The sequence below is a fragment of the Aulostomus chinensis genome, chromosome 7, assembly GCF_037954235.1.
Source record: "Aulostomus chinensis isolate RoL2024-O1b breed Wild chromosome 7, RoL_Achi_v1.0, whole genome shotgun sequence".
Classification (NCBI taxonomy): domain Eukaryota; kingdom Metazoa; phylum Chordata; class Actinopteri; order Syngnathiformes; family Aulostomidae; genus Aulostomus; species Aulostomus chinensis.
Genome location: NC_141326.1, coordinates 16784841 through 16806163, shown reverse-complemented (window position 1 = coordinate 16806163; position 21323 = coordinate 16784841). Strand labels below are relative to the sequence as shown.

At 40.9% G+C, this 21323-nt stretch overlaps 2 protein-coding genes across 2 annotated transcripts; one reads left to right on the top strand and one right to left on the bottom strand.

Moving 5' to 3' along the window:
* neto2b (neuropilin (NRP) and tolloid (TLL)-like 2b) lies at positions 1-10020 on the top strand. Its single transcript, XM_086208812.1, has 12 exons — positions 1-317; positions 1961-2017; positions 2117-2275; positions 3127-3375; positions 3470-3517; positions 3686-3813; positions 5012-5113; positions 5279-5405; positions 5658-5771; positions 6209-6339; positions 6416-6508; positions 6590-10020. The coding sequence occupies exons 1-12, from the start codon at positions 308-310 to the stop codon at positions 7037-7039; spliced, it is 1668 nt and encodes a 555-aa protein (XP_086064938.1). The 5' UTR covers positions 1-307; the 3' UTR covers positions 7040-10020.
* On the bottom strand, positions 7767-21242 carry LOC147258785 (uncharacterized). Its single transcript, XM_086208813.1, has 12 exons — positions 20285-21242; positions 19504-19547; positions 18598-18661; positions 17314-17445; positions 11901-12002; positions 11748-11797; positions 10984-11109; positions 10859-10904; positions 10525-10596; positions 10294-10447; positions 10122-10204; positions 7767-10047 (listed from the first exon to the last, which is right to left on the bottom strand). The coding sequence occupies exons 1-12, from the start codon at positions 20333-20335 to the stop codon at positions 9895-9897; spliced, it is 1077 nt and encodes a 358-aa protein (XP_086064939.1). The 5' UTR covers positions 20336-21242; the 3' UTR covers positions 7767-9894.
* Positions 21243-21323: the final 81 nt, after the last annotated feature.

Sequence of the window (21323 nt, the reverse complement as noted above, 5' to 3'; positions counted from 1 at the left end):
CAGACTGAGCTGACGGTTATTGGGCTGTCGGATGTAGGAACGCCGGTCGTCCGCTCGAAAATGCGCTCCTGTCATTTTAGTTTCTACATCTTCAGAGGACCGATCATGTATCAAAGGTGCTCCGCGTCTTTTCCCCGCTGAAAGCTTCCCCTGACTGGACCAGTGGGATTAGAATGAGAAGGAGAAAGTTGGATGTTGTAAACCAGTGGTTCTAACATGCACTAATCCTGATTTATATGTGCGGGGGATGAGAGGGACTCACTGTTGGTAAAGTTTGAAACACCACAACCAGGACTAAGCTGAAAGGATGCATGTAGGTGAGTCGGATGGGTTTCTCTTTGCACTTCTAAACCTTTGAAAATTGTAAATTCGTTTCCAGGTTGCAATGCACGTCTTGATGTATGCACTGAGAGTAGTTTGCAAACGTCGTCATTCTCACAGGATTTTAGATTTAAAGAGAAAAAAGGCTAAAAGGCTTGTCATGAAAGTTGCACCATGCATCAGTTGGTGGTGCTGATCTACGGAGCCCCGGAGTGGCCACAGAGAGAATAATAAACAGTATTTGATATGTGGCCATAAGAGAAAACTTGATTCCACAGTTTAATTAATCAGTGGCCAAAAGATGAGATGATAATTTGTTATATTTTGTGACCAGAGATTAAATAGTGGCAACTACTTCTTTCTGATAGCCATGAAATAATTAAATTTCTCAGACCAAGTTTGTGTGTGCGTGTGTGCGTGTGTGTGTGTGTGTGTGTGTGTGTGTGTGTGTGAGAGAGAGAGAGAGAGAGAGTGAGAGAGAGAGAGAACACTAATTCAATTTTAGGACCAAGATACATTTCATGTCCATGGATTAATTACATTTTAGAAACCAATTACATTTTGTGACCATAAAATCCATTGTGGACACAAGTTATAGCTCAAGGCAATTGATTAATTAATTAACTTTGGGTAACAAAGTTGTGTCTTATGGTCACAAATGAATTCAGCTGGAAACAAAATGATATCTCACTTACATTTTGGCCACAACTTCAATAAAAACAGTGGACAAGCTAATGAAATCGAGGGAACAGTCTGTTTGTCGTGGCCACGAAATTCATTTTGGGAACAAACTTTGTAAAATGTGGGAACAAGTTATATCTGAAGGCTACAATATGTAGATTTTCTCTCTGCATGTCCACTCCAGGGCTCTGTGTTGAAGAGACTCTGGGGTCACTTTGTGTCTTTGGTTAAAAGCAGTAAATACAAATGCGTTATTTCTGACCATTTTGGAGCAGCTGTTGCCTCCTCAGCACACAATGGATTGAGAAAGCACATCTGTGGAAGGAAATAATTACCTGCATTGCATTAACACATTTCAATCAGGGGTGAAGTACCTTGAAGGTATTGTAGCTGCTGCTACACGCTGCCATCAGTTTGTCATGTTACATGAATCGTTGATAAACCGCAGTGTCGATGAAGCGTTTTGAGACCCGTTGTGGGCAGTTTTTACAAATGCAACACAACTTGGTTAAAATATGTTGTTCCGTCTCAGCTTGTGATGCTGTCACAGCAACATGCAGCTAAAACAAAAGTGCACACAGCTGATATTGTTGTTCCCGTTGTGGCCTTCTATTTGTCAGTGTGTGCAACATGCCACTGTGGTGAAAACTCAAAGCAAATTCTAGTGGCTGAGTGTCCTTGAGCTAGATGCTCTTTTTAGGTCAATTTTTTATGTAATGGACACAAATTCATGTCTTATATTTCCCATTTATCTGCCATGACAAACAGCAGATTGTCAAGGAAGAGAAGGAGGAAGAGTTAAGCAAGCAGATGGCAGAATCAGCGTGTCCTTATTTATTCCCCACAGCCTCTCAACCGCTATATACATCAAGACAATGTCAACAAGTGTGCAACACAAATCCTGCTAAGCTCTTTGTCCTTTCCCCTGGTTTCACCCCTCCTCACACTTCTCTTACAGTCTGGATATTCCTCCTATTAATTGACGGGGGATTTCCTCTGGCACAAAAGACCAAAGGTACTCAGGATATGTAGACATATTATAAACGAATGGTAATTTAATGAAGTTCATTTTTACTGCGCCAGGATGTGACGTCTTACTTCTTGTCACACGCAGAAGGAGGTGCAGGATCTAAAGGGGTTAATCCCTCTCAGAGACCGCAGCGCTCTCGTCACTGTGGAAACTGGGTACGAAACACAGATGGAGGCACCTTCAGTTCTCCCAACTACCCCAATACCTACCCTCCTAACAGGGAGTGCCTCTACGTGCTGGAAGGTAACCAGGAACACACACAGGAGCCTGACAAGTGCAGCACAGTGGAAGTAGAGTCACACTAGTGATTTCTTGTAGTAGTTAATGGCGAGATTGTTTGTGTGATGGGCACCTTATTAGCTCATTGATGACAACATGGTGAAAACATCTCACATGACTTTAGAATCACATTGAAGCATTTTGGGGGTGGCACGGTGGTGCAGTGGTCAGCACTGTCGCCTCACAGCAAGAAGGTTCCGGATTCGAGCACGGGGTCTGTCTGTGTCTGCATGTTCTCCCTGTTCCTGTGGGTTCTCTCTGGTACTCCAGCTTCCTCCCACAGTCCAAAGATATCAAGAGGGGACGAGGCTGATTGATACTCTAAATTGACCGTAGGTGTGACTGTGAGTGTGAATGGTTGTCTGTCTCTATGTGTTGGCTCTGTGATGGACTGGTGACCTGTCCAGGGTGAACCCTGCCTCTCGCCTGGAGGCGACCACGTGGTGTCCAGTTATAACAGTTTCCTTGAAAACTGGATGTCTCCCTGTTGTAATGGCGCTTAACAAAAACTCACAGTTTGCGCAGTAACCCATCAAGTTCACGAGGCGTCTCTGACCAAATTTGAGATGGATCTGTAAAGAAAATGTGGCATTCCCTGTTGCCAGCTGGAGAGGCTGTGACAAATCTGCACCACCACCACCACCCCCCCCCCCCAACAAAAAAGACCACTGAAACACCAAAACAAGCCCTCTGTGGCTGAGCTAAAAATCAGAAAAAGTAAACAGTAAGATCCTATGTGCTGTATATTATTTGCTGGTATACATCTGAATCACCTCTGTGGCTGTAAAAGTGACTCACTGCCCTGCCTCTGTCAGCCCTGCCCCGGCAGAGGATAGAGCTGCAGTTTGATGACACCTTCTACATTGAAGCATCGTTTGAGTGTCGTTTCGACCACATCGAGGTGCGGGATGGACCCTTCAGCTTCTCCCCGCTCATCAATCGCTTCTGTGGTGCCGCCAGCCCCGGTCTCGTCCTCTCCAGCGGACGCTTCATGTGGATCCGCTTCTTCAGTGATGAAGAGCTGGAGGGGATTGGCTTCCAGGTTCAGTACAGCTTTACTGCAGGTGATTGAAACAGAGTGGGAGCATTTATTGATCCCCTTGGAGCCATGTTCTCTCCATAACTAATGACCGCATCTCTCTGTTCTTCCCTCCAAAGACCCTGAATTTCACCTGCATGTGGGGGGACTCTTAAACCCCATCCCAGGTAGTGTCATATACATCTTTAGATGACAATGTGAAACAAAGTTTCAGCTCTCATCCCTTTTGTGTGTGTGTGTGTGTGTGTGTGTGTGTGTGTGTGTGTGTGTGTGTGTGTGTGTGTGTGTGTGTGTGTGTGTGTGATTGCTGCCAATTCGACATGTCGGTGACTCAGATTGTCAGTTTGAGCTGTCAGGAGCTGATGGCCTCATCCGCTCCAGTCAGGTTGAGGAGGAGTACAAAGTAAAGCCAGACCAGGCAGTGGACTGCATCTGGACTATACGCGCCCCTACAAACAATAAGGTCTGGTGTTTTACATGCTATGATTTGAGCTTTTTGCCACCTGTACAACAGCAGAATGAACCTAAGTTACCAGATATACAAGGAGCATGTCAGCATGGTTATACACAGGACACATGTTGAGAAAAGTATTGTAAGGGTTAAAGGAATACATCAACTCTGTCTGAAATACGCCTGTTTGTCATCGATTCTCAGCCAGACAGGAAGATAGATACCCTTGTTTCGTCTGTATGTATATTTAGGAACTGAGACCCACAGAGACTAGCTGGCAACTAGTTAGCGTAAAATAAATGGTAGTGAATGCACAGGTTCGCATACCTCGGTAAATCAAAAAAATACATGCTGAGGTTCAGGACCATTATTTGTCCAGACATAATCATCCTGATCCTCTCTTACAAAGTCGGCCACGATTAATTGTTGCAGTCACTCTTTTTGACGTCAACAAAAATATTATTTTGTGGACTCATGTCTAGTGTAGTTGAATCAGTCAGGAAAGAAGTTCAGTAGTAGTTCTGATTCTAAAATGTAACGATGTAATTTTAATTTTTTAATTGGTATATCATGAAGTGTATTTATGCTGATCCCTAGTTGTATTATTGAAAGCAAACACAGTTTTGGAGAATAGTGAATCTGAAAACTTTTGACAGAACGATGCACCCCACTACCATTCCCCCTGCTTAGCTAACTAGCAGGCAGCTGGTCTCTGTGGGACTCAGCTCCCTACTGTGTGAAGAGGGGAGAAGAGGGTTTTTTAAAAATTATTTTTCTGGTTCTGGGGAGAATGACAAATATGGGAATTTACCAAAAGATGAATGTGTTCCATCAAGATACGAGACAAATTCTTTTCCTGATGATTCAGGTTTGGAGAGGTGATATGATTTATGGAAAGTGAAATGAGGAGTCTCTAGCTTGCATTTCCCTCCACTGTCCTCCAGGGGCTCCACATCCATTGTGGTGTGTTTAGCGTGTCCCTTATATAATCACACAGAGGAAGCATGTGGATCTCATGGAACAAAAACCTGTAAAACATTCAATTTATTGTTTATCAACATCAAAGCTTGCCAATATGCTGATAATGCAAGGATATTCATAAAGCTGTCTTGAAATAATAATTGATACAAGGATGCCTTTTTTGTTCAGCTGTCATAGCAAATCAAACGATGATAAATTGCATGAAAAATCTCCTTATTGGTTCCTCTAGATTTACCTGCGATTCTTGGAATACCAGATGGAAAACTCAAATGAATGTAAGAAGAACTTTGTGGCTGTTTATGATGGAAGCAATGCAATTGAAGACCTGAAGGTATTTTATATATTTCTATATATATCTACGTACATGGATTCATATACTTTATTTGTCACACGTTAGATCACATTATTTTCGTTCTTGTTAAACATACTTGTATCTAAATAATTGATTGACGTTGAAAATTTCATACAAATCTTGAGATTTTGAGTTTTCTTGCAGGCCAAGTTTTGTAGCACCGTAGCCAATGACATCATGCTGGACACGGGTGTGGGGGTAGTGAGGATGTGGGCGGATGAGACAAGCCGCCTCAGCCGATTCCGGATGCTGTTCACATCTTTTGCAGACCGTGAGTTTCTCCTGCTTATTCTTCCCAGCCTTCATTCTGCAGCTGTGACAAGACAAATTCAGCATGTTGCCTGGATGGATGCGTCTCACTGAGATTTTTAACAGCACCCTCCTGTGGTTTCTATTCAACATTGCAGCTTTGAAAATCGATAGACAATCTGCTATGTATGTTAATGCATTATGATGTGCTGTGTTCTCATAGCAGCCTCCGTGCTCTGTTCATCACGCTGATGCATGTGTGTTTGTGTTATAGCGCCTTGTATGGGCAGTGCATTCTTTTGCCACAGTAACATGTGCATCAACAACTCCCTGGTGTGCAACGGCATACAAAACTGTGTCTTTCCCTGGGATGAAAGCAACTGCAAAGGTAATTATGCCAAAAATATGTGGAATTTGTAATATGTCGTGTTGTGTCCTATTGATTGTCAAGGATCATAATTCTATATAATGGGAGCAAGAGAATACACACTGTGCATTTGTCAAATAGCCTCAGCCTGTCCTGTGTGTAATTTCTCCTCACTCAGAACACTACATATTGATGGAAAGTTCTGAGTCACCATTTTCTTTGGCAGGAAAATCACAATCACATCATCTTTGACGCCCTTCCAGCTAAAAGACCTTGAAGTCCTTTTGGCTATTAAGTGGCTCTTAAACATGTGGGTTGATTGAGGTGTTTAGCAGCGCTTGGCTTTTCGTAAAAGATGTAGAATGGCCCTGACATCCAGAGTTATTAAAGCCATCTCAGTCCATCAATACGTCTGAAGGTTCTGTGTGATTTCTCTCTTTATCTCCATTTTTATTCAGAGAAAAAGAAAAAGGGTATTTTTCACCAGATCACAAAGACTCACGGGACAATAATCTGTGTGTCTACTGGAGTTGTACTGCTGCTTCTCATTGTTTCCATTCTGGTGCAGATCAAACAGCCCCGAAAAAAGGTAAAGAAGACAAGTCAGGATTGCATGGTTCAGCCCCAAAATAATCAATCAAGTGAGTTGTCATTTTCTTTTAAAGGTATTGGTACGTAAGAACAACCTGTTCCAGCGGGGCGACTTCCAAGAGGTTTTTGACCCTCCACATTATGAGCTCTTAACTCTTCGAGAAAAGGTTAGTTTAGATTATTTTATATATGATAACCTGCTGGGTTTTTTTTTTTTTAGAGGTATAATGTATTTCTACAACTTTTAGGAGATGTCTGGTGACCTTGGGGAGTTATCAGAGGAGCTGCAGTCCCTTCAAGCGCTCAGGAGATCCTCATCAGGCTCACGCTGCATTCATGAACACCACTGTGGCTCTCAGGCCTCTGTCAACTCCATCAAAGCCTGTCAGGGTGCACACGGCATGGGCAGGGGATCGATGGAGCTCCCTCCTTTTAGAGGGGACATCCACAGCGCCTTACCTCCTTTCCGGGACTTGAACAGTAGTCTGCGGAAGAAGAGCTGGCCCAGTATAAAACCTGGTAGGATGCAGGCTCATCACAGCATGGGGGACAGGGGGGTGAGGCAGCAGGATAGAGTGATGGAAGAAGACGAACAGGAAGAAGAGGACAGAAGGTACGATATATATGTTCGCAGAGCAGGAAGCAGAAGAGGAAAGTATGAAATGGCCCAGCAAAGATCCTTATCAATGGACTTCTGAAAAGTCGCAACAGTGAAGACAAAAGTTAGGGATTTTTTCAACCAGTACCACAATTTGGGGACACAACACTGCAGATTTTCAGGAAGAAGAAAGCCGGGAAGGTGTGAGAGAGCCGAGACTTTATTATTTTGGCTTGCCTCAATTTGCAGGGTCAAGATGGACAACTGGGTCTTTTGCAGAGTCGAGTGCTTTTTGGAATTCTCCATTATGTGCAAACACAGCAAAATGCGTGAAACAGCTGACAGAAACCTTCAGTATGTCTGATCAGTGCACACGTGAAGAAAAGCCGCCATTAATGACCTCCACCAATGACATCATGTGATCACCTGAGCGTCTGTTGAAAGGATTTTGATTAAATTTGGTGGAAATACATCAAAGAAAATATTGGAGACGATCCGGATCACCTTGTATTTCTGGAAATAAATTTCTTCTAGATTCCTGGTAGACGCATAATCAGCAAGAACAACTTTTTGCAGGATGGGAAGAACATTTATGATGATACTGTGTTTTATGATGATTGAGTGTTTTATGATGATTCGGTGTTTTATGATGACACAGTGTTTGTATTCTGTATTTATAACATCCTTGGTGGAGATATCTGCTCGCTGAATACTCCCTGGTTGTTTTTTTTTAAACGCATTTCACTGTAAAATAAACCCAGTGTTTTAATAGTTGTTCAGGTGCTGAGAAACATGTTTTAAAAGGAAAATCTTCAACATGCAAAAGAAAGAGTTCCAGCGTGTTTATCATTCATCTCTGTTACAGTAATAAATATCTACATTCATGCGTTAAAGAGGAAAGTCTCATCTGGCCAATTTTATCACAGAGTTTGAAAAAAAAACCAAAAACGAAACAACCTGTAATGCTTCCTCACACAAAGAATATGTGTCCTGTAAAAGAAGTGTCATGCCTTTAGGAATTCACCCTGTTAAATCATGTGTGATGTTTACCAGTGTGTAATTGCTTTGTAACCATTAGCACCTAAACGCTTGGGAACATACATGGGAGAGAAACGTCCGTCCATCGCTTTCATTTTGCCACTCCTCTGTAGTTGGTTTCAAACAACTGGATTTCACTGGCCTCACTTTTGAAACATAACAACGATCATTTTTCATGAAATGGCATTACACCTACTAATTACTATTCTTATTGACACGTTCTTGACCTAAAAAACCAGTAAACCTGGAGGCTTCAGTCCCAGTCAGGAAGCCCGCTAAGCTGATCATTAATGCAGGCGCACACATGCAAACAAACAGAGCCGTTGCTGCACTTGGGTCCTGTTGGGTCAGTCATTGTAAGATTTACTGCATTTCAGGTGCTGTATACTAAAGGAATATGTCACACTGGTACACAAGTACACACATGACACATGGAATTGAATAGACTAAAATAAGAGTTTCATATGGTAATCACAGCAGAATGATTTGAGGACTTGGATTGGTGATACCCTTTCAATTCATGTATAAGAAGTGCTCCTCATTTGTAAATGGCAAAGAACGCATATTTTGAAAGACATACACAAGCAGTTTTACACACCTGTTTTGATGGAAATTGATAACTCATCTCTGTGGCGCAGACAAGACGGTATTTTATCTGTGAAACTCAAATCTGCGGTACCCAAGTCACCTCTTCACAATGCATTCTGAAACACACTGGCTTAAAACTTCAAATGTCCTGTCATTGATCACGGAATTGTCAACTTGTCTTGGGATTAGGTGGTTCCTTTAGGTGCACAAGATCATTTTTCTGTTGATCTCCTCCAGTGAGGGGAAACCACTCTCAGTGAAACACTGATTTTCTCTAAGGGAAAGACAGAAACTTTGTTAAGAACTTCTTGCTGAGGAATATTGTCAGGATCAGGGCTGATTTAACAGGACTGCTAACAGAATTACATGAATGAAATGGCATATACACACACACACACACACACACACACACACATATAGAGAGAGAGAGAGAAATTAAACAATTTTTCAGTATTTGGTGACCTAAACTTCATAAGTTTATCCATTGTACTTATCAATCAAATATCAAATAAAACACAGTAAACGGAGGTGTTTTACAACTTCTCATATCTTACACTGTTACTCCTCCTATTACTGTAAAAAAACAACGTTATGTCTACAAACATGATTCAGGTGGCAGCATCCGCAGAGGAACCGTTGGGATTCATAAATCTGTAGGCGCATCACGTTTACCTCACAGCTCAGTAGATATGAGCAGGTCAGGTAATCAGTGACTGTACACAAGCGTCAGCCTGTTGGCCTGCAGTCAGTCAACCATTAACAGGCCCGACAAAGACAACGACAGCACGTGCTTTGACGTGATCATTGAGTTCAACATGAGAGTCTTGATCCCTTTTGCTGTGTGTGTGTGTGAGTGTGAGTGTGTGTACAACCATAAATACAGTATATATGGATACATTAAATATAGCTTGTGTGTGACCTCTGTTGTGCAACTACGCATTCTATGTGGTAAAATTGTACTTTCACACAGACAAAGCAGAACCGTTCCTTTTTCGACAGAGTGTGATAACTGGGCATTCCTCGGTGTTCCCAGTCAATGTTATCGTTGGTGACACGTGTCTATGAAATGACAGAACAGTCAGAGCAAAGTATCCAACCCTGGAGGACTTTTCTGCCAGACACTTAACAAGTCCATAACAATACGATGAATCTACAAGCACCTTATTTAAAAGTATAAATAAATGCATATTAGTCTGCATGAGAGTCCTTGTCCTGCATTTTCCTTTGAACTATGACATGACATTCATATTTTAGTAAAGTGCAGTAGGTGTTTTACAGGCCAGTTCATCGTGCAGCAACACAGCAACGTCTCTGTGAGTTTCAGGTCAATCAAGAAGAGCTCCTCAGGGATTCATCGAAAAAGGCCAAGTGATCGTATGCCACCAGAGGCGTGTTCTCCCCGAGAACGGCCTCTGTAAAGTTGGGCCGTCTCCAGGCGTAAACCATACTGTTCAGAAAGCCTTGCAGGGACACACTGGCGGCCTGAAATCAACAAAAACAACATCTATAACTTCTAACTCAGTAGATGAAATGTTAGGCTCCGTTCTTCCTCTGACCTGTATCATATACGCTGCAAACAGGCTGTGCTGCTCCATGTTGGTCCAGATCATCAGGGTCGACAGCAGGATGAGGAGAAGAGCTGGAAGACCAAGCATATGATGATATAAAGCCAATTATGAAAAAAAAATATTTATACAAGAGTGTGTGTGTGTGTGTGTGTGTGTATACCTGGTGCCCAACAGAATAAGATGACCAGCACCATATTTCTTGCAGTGGAAAAGACTTTTTTGGATCTCTTTCTTGAGCGACCATCTCCTTCCACAGGGAAAAGACCCTCCTGCTCATGCTTTTCATACCATTTACCAACTTTATAATAGATGACCTAAAATCAAAAGACAAAAGAATAAAAAAAAACTCATTCTGTTTAAAGACAGGTCGTAACAAATGTGATTGACTTACAGAACATGAGAGCATCACAGGTATGACAACAAGGAAGAGAAACACTCTGATGAAAGTGTCATGGACGACCTCCTACGAAGGCAAACAACACATCACTATTATTACTATCTTACTGATAAAACCTAGCACATCTAACACGTGATGACACAAAAAATCAGTTTATATTATTTTATTGATAGATAGAAAGATAGAGAGATAGATAGAGAGATTGATAGATAGAGAGATTGATAGACAGACAGACAGATAGATAGATAGATAAATAGATGGATGGATGGATGGATAGATAGATAAATAGATGGATGATGGATGGATGGATAAAAGTAAGAACACTCACAGCATCAGAACAGGAATCCTTCCAGACATGCAAGAACAAAATACAACTGAGAGAAAAAAGCATCAGCATGGTCATAAATGTTGGAAACATCATGTGTTACTCTGAGAATCATGAAGGTTGTTTACCTGGTGCAGTACTTGCTATCACTTTTTATCACTCTTCCTTCTGCTGTATCACTAATCGGAATCAGCAAAGACAGTTTTATGAAGGGAGTGAGCACGTATGCAAAATACATAGCGATGGGGATCAACCTGCAATGTTGGACAGAGATTTGAATAAGACTTTAGTATTTGTGGAGCTTTTGTCATACCAATAAAATCACAAAACACACACACACACACACACACGTCACAAACACACATCCTGCTGTTCAGACAAAACAACAGACTCAAGCAGGAATCAGTAAAAGCATTTCAGGGAATAAAATCAGAAAAAGAGCCAAGGGGAGGTGAAGGATAAAAAATAAAATAATCATCAATAAAGTAAATGTTACAATACAAATAATAATAATATTTTAAGGTGTAAGGTTTCTTTATTGTCATTGAACATTTCTGTACAATTACACGGTGTATATATAAAAATAACATGTACTGTATGATAATACCAACATATATCGGTGCATTTGTCTTGTACGGTGTTTTATATTGTTGTGCATTGTGGGCTTGTGCTGTGGTGCAAGATGACTCCCAGCTCAGGGACTACAAATGACAGCTAACTCTGGTAGAACTACATTGAAGTGGAAATATTGATCGATGTGCACTTTCCTTGTTAAATAAATAAAATAATAAGTGAATATATTTAACAAATCTTGTCAGGCAGTGATAATTCACATCAAGTCTGATAAGGTAGTTTTACTGAGTGTTTAAAAAGAGGCAGGTAACAAACTCACCACACAATGGCGTACACAGGTAAAGCTACAACTTTCCTTTGACAGTGACTCTGTAAACCAGACACAGAACAGTGGGGGGCAGAAATTACTACTCAGCCAGTAATGAAGAGTGCTGATCGATAAATGACACTGACAGCGGACGAGGCTCCTAACCTGCCCTCCCTCCTCTGCTGAGCTTGTTCTCCATCCCTGGATTGCAATCTTTGACTTCCAGGCATAAACCACCACCAGCAGGAATGAAATGAAATAAAATGTCTGGAGGTGAAGAGACACATAAGCAACAATCAACATGGGTATATACAAAAAATTACAAAGAAAATGCAGATCTAAGTACTTTACATGCAATAGTGCTAAAACAGAGAATAGTCACCATATAGTAGACAATATATACAAGTGGAAAAGATTAGAAATACCAAAAAAAAAATCCTGATAAAGCCAATGGATTCCATGACTACTTAAAAAAACAGTGCAGACACACCAGAAGTATAAAACAAATAGAAAGTGATGGTTAATATTCGTAAAAACAATAAAAGTGCAAGAAAAAGCATAAAAGAAGTCAAGAAGCACATGGCGTGCTTCATTTGTTAAAAGCAGGGGCATAGATATGAGTCTTGAGCTGTTTCCTAAAACTATCAAGGGACGTTGCTCTTATTTGAACTGGCCACCTGTTCCAGGCCACCGGTGCATAAAAACAGAACACTACTTATATTATTCTTATTTGTTTTTGGTACATTAAGCAGGGCTGCACCAGCGGAGCTGAGAACATATGGGTTAGAACATACTCAGACCAGCAAACCATAAAGTGTTTTAAAAACCTAGAATTTTAAAATCAATCCTCAGTGCCGCAGGAAGCCATTGCAGAGATGATAAAACTCATGTTTGAGCTCTCTCAGCCTGATTCTGCTCAAACTCTGGCTGCTGTTTTCTATACAGGCAGCAGCCGATTGGTACATTTATTGGGTAAACCAGTCAAAAGTGCAATGCAATAACCCAAATGTGACAAGACGAAGGGCATATAGTCATAAAGGGATTGAAAAGAGCCGTTTTAAGTGAATTAGGGGAAAAAATTACATTACTTAATGAGATACTGAGATTCATAAACAATTTGGATTAACAGCACTGTTCATGATACCAGCTCAAATATTAATGATTTTATTATCATAGAATAATGTAAACTGTCTGAGTGGGAGTTGAAGACAGAGAAGGAAGGGAGGTGGGGGGTGATAATGACCTCGTTGCTGGTTGATGACCAACTGTGCTGGACCGCAGGAGGAGGGAGTTCCAGGTAATAGTAATAAATCAATCATGCAGATGTGTTTGTACCTCATGCAGGATATTAGCCACCAGCATTTAACACCCAGTCTGTTTGGGTGGATACCTCCTCCGTTAAAAAGAGACACACAGTTCCAGAACAGATTTAAAGTGTCGTTAAACCAGCATTGTGTGCGCTATCAGCTAATGCAAGGACGAGTGTGAAGCATCACGTTTCCCCGGTGCTACCATCCGGTAAATCCAAAACAAGCTCCAAAGTATGCCCCCGTCACTCCCCTCTTCTATTACAAGCCCTAATTATTCACGTGGGAACGAATGATGCTTGTCTGGATCATTTGAACCTGATAGGCTGATAGCAGTCTCTTTAATCCCCTTTAACAGTGCGCAAAGTCTGTTACTGTCTGAAGTCCTATCCAGGCCACTGGCCGCAGAGCTGGTTGTTTAAGCAGGACAATACGTCTTCAGTCGTGCTTCAGCTCTACAATCCTCCGGGACATGTGTAGGCAACTGTCACGTCCAGATGGTGATGCAAGTGGAGCCATGAAAAATATTGTAGCCAGATTATGCTGAGGAGAATTCCCTCCAAGGTCATCGATCGAACGAAGGTCATCGGACGCAAATGTAACGCACGCATTTCCTGTATCACCTTTTCACTGCTGACGGACTCAGTGTAAAGACTCAAGCCAGCTGCAATTTAATGGATGAGGACAAGGATGCAGGAAATGAGCCCTGCTGCACCAGGCATCCAAAACCACAAAAGCTGAGGGAACAGCTGAGGCTGAAGTCTGAAACGTGCGATGACAAGCACTTGATTTAGATCTTGAGATCTGAAACAGAACTCTTCCGTGGCCAGATGGCTTCAAAGATAGTAGCAGTGCAAGAAGATGCCTAGGTGAAGGAGTGAGGACTTCAGAGGAAATGTGAGGAGATGAAGAAGGCACACAGAGTCCATCAGAACAAATTTTCAGTTAGTTCCTGGCAGAGAAATGAAGGAACGCTCCTTGAGGACAGGCTAGAGAAGATCCAGGCTTTACACCTGGAGCGCACAAAGACAGGTCAAGCTACTCAGCCAGTGGTTGGCTGAAATTTTGGGATAAAAACAGAGGCTCATGAGAACAGCCAGAAAAAACAGGTCTTTAATTGAGACAATGAAGAGGAAGACCTCCAGCAAGAGATGATGGCACTGCAAGAAGATGCCACTATGAAGGAACAGCGTCTTCAGAGGGAGATAGAGGAGGTCAAGAGGGCACACAAAACCTGCTACAAGAAACTGGCAGCTGAGCTCCAGGCAGAGAGACAGGAGGGTCTGATTGAAAAGATGGCGCAGGTCACAGTGTCACATGAGGAAGTCAACAAAAGATTTAAAGCTTTTGTTGAGAAGGCTGAGACCCTCAGCTGAAGCATTAGGAAGAACTGAGGTCTCACGCAGACAAAGTGAGAGATGAGAGGCTCATCATTGAGACCATGAAGACTGAGAGGCACACACGACAAAAATGGCAGCATAAGGAAAAAGGATTTTCCCTCAGAGGATGATGGAGCTTAGAAGGGTACTCGAGGCTGAGAGCCAAAGGAATGCTCTCCTGGACAAAAGTTAGAGAAGATCTGGGTTTCATATCTGAATGCCTCCCAGAAGTGTCACACTGCTCATGAAGGGACTGAGATGCTCCAGTTGAAGCTTCAGAATGAAAAGGAGGCAAATGAAGACAGCCAGAGGAAATATAGGGCTTTGTTCAGACTCTTGAGACCTACAGGAACGACCACCATGAAGAGATTACAGAACTGCATGAAGATGCCACGATGAAGGAGAGGTGTCCTCAGAGACAGATAAGGAGATCAACATGGCACCCAAAGTCGACCAGGATAAATTTGCCATTCTCATCCAGGCTGAGGAAATGTGGGAAGTATTCAATCAATAAATCAGTCTATCTGTTGAGCATTCTGCAACACACAAGAAACACACTCCTCTAGCTATTGACCAGACAGTCCTGCTAGTAGTTCTGCAACATAGAAGGAGGAAAATGCTGGATAGATATTTGATCATTTTAGTCTTTTGTTCTGTTCACATTCTAAATGTACATGAAAATAAGTCTAAACGCCAATTCATATTTATCTGATGAGGTTAAGGAAGTGGTTCTCAAGGTAGAGTTAATTAGATAATTAACCTCAGTTTAGGTTAAAGGTGCAAGACTCTACATCTGTACCTTCCTCTCAGTAGGTGTCTCAATCACTCTTGCTGTTTAATCAATCCTACTGGTTGCCAGGCTGACACAACTGACCACATTTGGTCGGAGTTGGAACAGCGATAAGACAGACAGTTAATGTGGTTCCTCACATCACGATACATTTCGTTTTGGTGTCTCAAACTTAACAATGACAGCATGAGCCTGTCAGAGGCTAAAGTTGCTAACTTGTACAATTGCTACCGTTAGCGAACGTTAGCTTATTTGTCCAAAAGAGAAGTGGCCCCCTCGTCATGGCTTTTCTGCCCCTTTTGGTCTTTCAGCTTAAACCAGTGTAGAAATGCTGAACTAATATTGACCCTGGTTTTGCTCCTTTGTTGGTCAGAAAGTGTTTGAGATGGATAACAAAATGAACCCTGAATCCTGAATTTCTCAGCCATTTTTCGTGTTAATTCAGCACCTGGCAACTCTGCGGTTGTTGACGACCCATAGATGACAGATGATATCAAAATGTTCATCCCTGATGATTTCACAGCCAACTCGCTTGAATGTAAATATTATGAACATTTCCACCTTGATAACATTTTGTAAATAATTATTTCAACACCCTGCCATAAAGTGGCACTCTGTCCAGGGTGTACCCTGCCTCTTGCTTGATGTGAGCTGGGATATCCCAGCCTATATAGGCTCCAGCCCCCCTGCCACAAACCCTAAAACAGATTAAGCGGTTGAAAATGGACACCGCACAGGCTGAAACCAGCTTCTATTGCATGTCATGTGCCTCTTTCTCATTCAAAATGTCTGTCTTTGTCAAAGCAAAACCATGCTTTTCTGCGGTTCATTAAAGCCACCGAGATCACCAGCAGGGAACCAAACATACAAACTTGCTGCTTCACATCATACTGTGCCACGTAATTGAATCTGAGGGCATGTCGCTTAAATAATATTTAACTTAAGCCAATATTGTTGGGGCTGCCAAATGTAGTATATCAAAAGTGTGAACATTACATGGAGATATAACTAAGAACATGAAAAACTATACTCAAAACTGGTGGGGGTCACATAGAAAGAAAGATTTTGACCTCTTGAACCATAAACGAGTAATTAAATAAACTCAGGCTATACTGTTGAAGGATGTCCCAGGTGATACACACAGCAATATACTGTCACATCATCTGAATTCCCTGCATCACTTTACATGGAACCTATTTAAGAAAGAAAATGCTGAATTTTTCACCTAGTATTTTGTCACTTTTTCCATATAATGCAAATCCAGGTATTGTCTTCTTCAGTAGCCTCCATGTCATGTGGCCTATTGAAAACCACAGTTTCTATATGAGGCTAAAACTGAAAGTTAAAAGCTCCATTTTTAAACCTGTAAGCTGGCACAATTACATTTGCTCTGATTAAATATTGAACGTGAAATGCAAGATAGTTCTCATATCTGAGACTGTAAAGAGCCTGAACAGAGAGAAATTAAGTAACATGGTTGCTGTTCCAACATTCCTCTGCGTTTGCTTTTTTTTTTTTTAAAGCTATTCTTCTACTTTTCACTATAACTGCTATAAAATATAATTACAATCACAACTGATGGAGCTCACACTAAATTTACAGGAACATTTCATCACTTTTAACACTTAAAACAATTGTAGCAGCACACAGCTTCACCTCTCCATGTAAAGGGACATTATAAAATGGACACAGCTAAAGAGCTTCCTGTATTTTTAATGATTAAATATCAGCACTGCACCATGAAAAAAAATGGAACAAGTTTATTAGTAAGACCTGGGTCTGAGACAGATTTGATCAGCTTTATATTGTCTGTTAATGAATAAATCTTATATATAATATAATACCTTTCATGGATCTTTCATTATCATTTGTATCTTGTATTTACTTTCTTTTTATATATATGTATATGTATATATGTATGTATGTGTATATATATATATATATATATATATATATATATATATATATATATACACACACACACACACACATATATTTACTTTGCAAATTTACGAGGAGCAACATATATGTTGTATATGGGATGTGGCTGTGTTGGTGCCAACTAAACCCCTGGGACTCAGTAGGGAGTGACGGTTCCTCACCAGTGACAGTGGCAGGCTGTACTGGCAGATGGCCACACTCCTCTCAGCACTGAGTTTGTTCATGGTGCTGGTGAAGACCAGGATCAGGGCAGCCAGAAGATCCGCCAGGGCAAGCTGCACCAGGAGATGCACCTGCACACGCACACGCACATGCACACGCACACGCACACGCACACACACACACATATCAAGTGAGCCTCACTGACTTGTTAGAATCTTTGGTTCCACGTCTCTACTCATCTCATTCCTCCTGCCCCCCTGCCTCCACATTCATGTTGTGCGTGTTAACGTCCAAACCCCGGTGGATAAAGGACTTGATAGGGGTCCTTGTAAACTCTGGGAAACCCCTAAATACAGTTTGTATTAATTATGACAAAGTTTGACTATCTTGTGCAACAACTTCCTCAGTGTCTAAACGTCGTTCTTTGTGGCAATATAAAAGAAGCAGCCTCTCATTCTGGAATATTTCTGCTGTCTCACAATATTCCAGTGATCCAACAGGGACTTCCTGGACTGTGCAGGTGGAAACAAGACCACTTTCCAAGCAGCACAGGGGGAAATATGATGTTTTCTTATTGCACTCCATCTTCCACTGTCTACCCCTGATGTCTTCATCCAACACTGAAGGATTATTTGAGATTTGTTTTTTCTATTCTAGGAAAAGAATTTGTCATGCTTACACTTAAAAAGGGTCATGGAAGGGACACTGATAAACCATGAGCGTAGTTTATGATAATAAGCCACGCTCATGGTTTGGAGCTACGAGATAATTCAACATCAAAAGGAAAAAAAAAAACCTCATTGAGGATATACATTTCATACGGATGTGCAACTGGAAACTTTTGGTGTTTATGGACATGATGAGGATAATGTGGGGTAGCGTGATCAACCAAGGTGTAGAGGGTGACACAGGACGGAGAGATGAAAGAGTGAATTCAGTAGTGAGTGTGGGATCCAATTAATTTTCAATACATATGGTCGTGACTCTTTTCTAATTAAAGAATCGTAGCTGACTGAAATAACCAGAGAATCTGGGGGGGGGGGGGGGACTTTCTGATATTTGTGGTATAATAATAATAATTATTATTATTATTCTTATTATCATTATTAATTCATCTCAATGTGACACCTACATTACACATTAAATTAGTTATAACGCAACACATAATAATAATTATTATTATTATTATTACACACACACACACGCAAACACACACACACACACACATGCACACACACACACACTTACAGGAATGCATGTAGACAACATACAACTTGACTCACCTGTTCTTTCAGATGCCTCCATCTCACCATGGAAACCACCAGGACAGAGAAACTCCCAATCACACTGCAGTTGAAATATGCAGGAGCACAAAGTCTTACATAACATCCCACAGACGAGTCCAAAAGAATATAAACAGCCGTGAACATCATAACCATGCTCATAACATTTACAATAAAATGAGGATCGTGACATTGCAAACTGCCTGCTGTGCGCCGCCACATCAGCAGTAAACCTGAGGTAAGAGAAGTTTATTGCACGCATCTGACAAATGAGACTTCTTTGTCTGAGAGAAGCATTACTTCATCCCCATGTGGCACCTACATTACACATTAAATTAGTTATAATGCAACAAATAATTGAAACCATTACCCTCCTCTTGGGTTTATCGTAACTGGCGTGAGGACACACACATTTCCCACATTTTCACTGGTGTTTCTTACAGTTTCGTTTTAGCTCAGGAAAAACAGAGAAAACCCCAAAACCCATAAACAAAGTCAAGATGGTGACCCGGTTCACTTGACGTACAGTTCTAAGCTTGCAGAACAACAAAAGTCGTCAATATTTAGGTTGCAGGAACTTGAACGGAAAAGATATTTAATGTAGGAACACGGGAGGAACTGAGGAGAGAAAACACGAGCTGACAGATTTAGTAGTAGACAGTACAACAATCCTGCAATAAACCCTGCCTTCATGAGGATTATGATGGTCACTGAGAGAGTGTGAGCATTCTCTCTCTGAGTCACTGAGATCAGATTGCCAATTTATGTTTGAATGGCTAGAGTTATATTGCAAAAAAAAAAGAAACCAAGGTTTTATGTAAACCAGACACGTGTCTGACTAAGACACATGTAAGGTAATTCAAATGTGATAAAACAAAGGTTTCTCATATTATTATGTCATATTACCTGGGAGTGAGAAAGCACAAGTACACCGTGGAGAGAACGTCAATCTGAAAACATAAAGCCATCAAATCAACAAACACCCAACATGCTTTTAGTAAATGTTAGGCTAATATTTGAACCTCTATAGATACAGTAGACAGATGGATAGATAATAGATAGATGATGGAGAGAGCGATAGACAGACAGATAGATAGATAGATAGATAGACAGACAGATAGATAGATAGATGATAGATAGATAGATAGATAGATAATAGATAGATAGATAGATGATAGATAGATAGATAATAGATAGATAGATAGATAATAGATAGATAGATAGATAGATGATAGATAGATGATAGATAGATAGACAATAGATAGATAGATAGATAGATAGATAGATAGATAGATAGATAGATAATAGATAGATAGATAGATAATAGATAGATAGATGATAGATAGATAGACAATAGATAGATAATAGATAGATAGATAGATAATAGATAGATAGATAGATGATAGATAGATAGATGATAGATAGATAGATAGATAGATAGATAGATAGATAGATAGATAGATAGATAGATAGATAGATCCTTCTGGAGAAAATTCAATTATCTAACAGTTTACATGCTAGAATTGCAGCTTACACACACAAACATTAGAATAGGAGAAAACTAAAGGATAAACAGGTGAGTCTGGCAAAATATAGCTTACATAAAAATTGGACATTACACTATGAATCCTATAAATTCAGGTGCATACGTGATAGTAAACACCAGTTTAGAGAGGGGTGGTCTTACCTGACGTCCACTCAGAGTACCGTTAAGCTCCATGGTGAATGTATCCGTCATGTGCTCACATGCGTTACACGCTCCCAGGAGAGGCGTTCGATAACTGTGTTCTCGTCCCAACACACCTTCACTTAAGTCTGTACCGTTGAGGGGCGGGTCACATGATTCTGCTTTCACTTCACCCGCTGCGAGTGGATGGGATTCCAAAAGTGGAGTGGGGAGTTCCAACGTCTTCCCTTTTGTCTTCTCACATATTTATAAGCCCAATATATAAGAGGAACGGAATTTTCTCTGTCTCGTGGGATTTTCCCTCGGGTTTACCCTGCTCTCCAGCCAGTTTAACGTCTGCGTGGTTGTCTAGTTTGTCCCATTCCAAAGCGACATATATATGTCTGCTATAGTACCTGCTGCGAAAAACCACAGAACAGCTTTAAATTCACCTGAAAACATCCCTGAATCCTGTAAAATGTTCATAACGTTCAGATATAGGGGCAGCAGTTTTAGAAGCATATTTTGTCTCGACAGCGCCACCTATAGAACTGGTTGATGTGAAAAGTACACCTGAGACAACATGCCACCAAAATTCTGTACTTACTGAAAATTCAAATCTTTAACCAACTGACCGTATTTGCTGTTCAGATATTATATTTTTCAAGGCTTGTTCCACCAAATGTTGCACTTTCTAAGCGGGCTCTTATAGTTTTAAAGGTTTATTCGATCCAAATAAAATATTATGTCTTGCCAACTCAACTTGGTTTCTAAGAGCTACCTGCTGGAAAATTTTAGTAATTTGCATGAAGAATTCATGAGGGAGTAAAAATAAAAGATTAAATCATATTCTACGACCTTGCGATCACTTCAACTAACATTTTGTATTACAGCGACATCTAGCGGCAGGAATTAGCCGCGCATAATAATAAATATGAAGAACTTGTTATTTTTTTATATTAAACGAAGACATTTCCTATCAGTAGATTTTAGTCTTCATCCTCCAAAAATACCATAGAATATACTTTGTACAAACACGAGCGAGAGAAAGAAAAGATGT

Excerpts from the sequence above, each read along its gene's own strand:
- neto2b (XM_086208812.1), top strand. Across the intron at positions 3,518-3,685 it reads ACTCTTAAACCCCATCCCAG|ATTGTCAGTTTGAGCTGTCA; the intron begins GTAGTGTCATAT and ends TCGGTGACTCAG. Across the intron at positions 5,772-6,208 it reads GGATGAAAGCAACTGCAAAG|AGAAAAAGAAAAAGGGTATT; the intron begins GTAATTATGCCA and ends ATTTTTATTCAG.
- LOC147258785 (XM_086208813.1), bottom strand. The coding sequence starts at position 20,335 with ATGACGGATACATTCACCATGGAGCTTAACGGTACTCTGAGTGGACGT. Across the intron at positions 10,905-10,983 it reads GATAGCAAGTACTGCACCAG|TTGTATTTTGTTCTTGCATG; the intron begins GTAAACAACCTT and ends TTTTTCTCTCAG. Across the intron at positions 10,205-10,293 it reads CTTATTCTGTTGGGCACCAG|CTCTTCTCCTCATCCTGCTG; the intron begins GTATACACACAC and ends TTGGTCTTCCAG.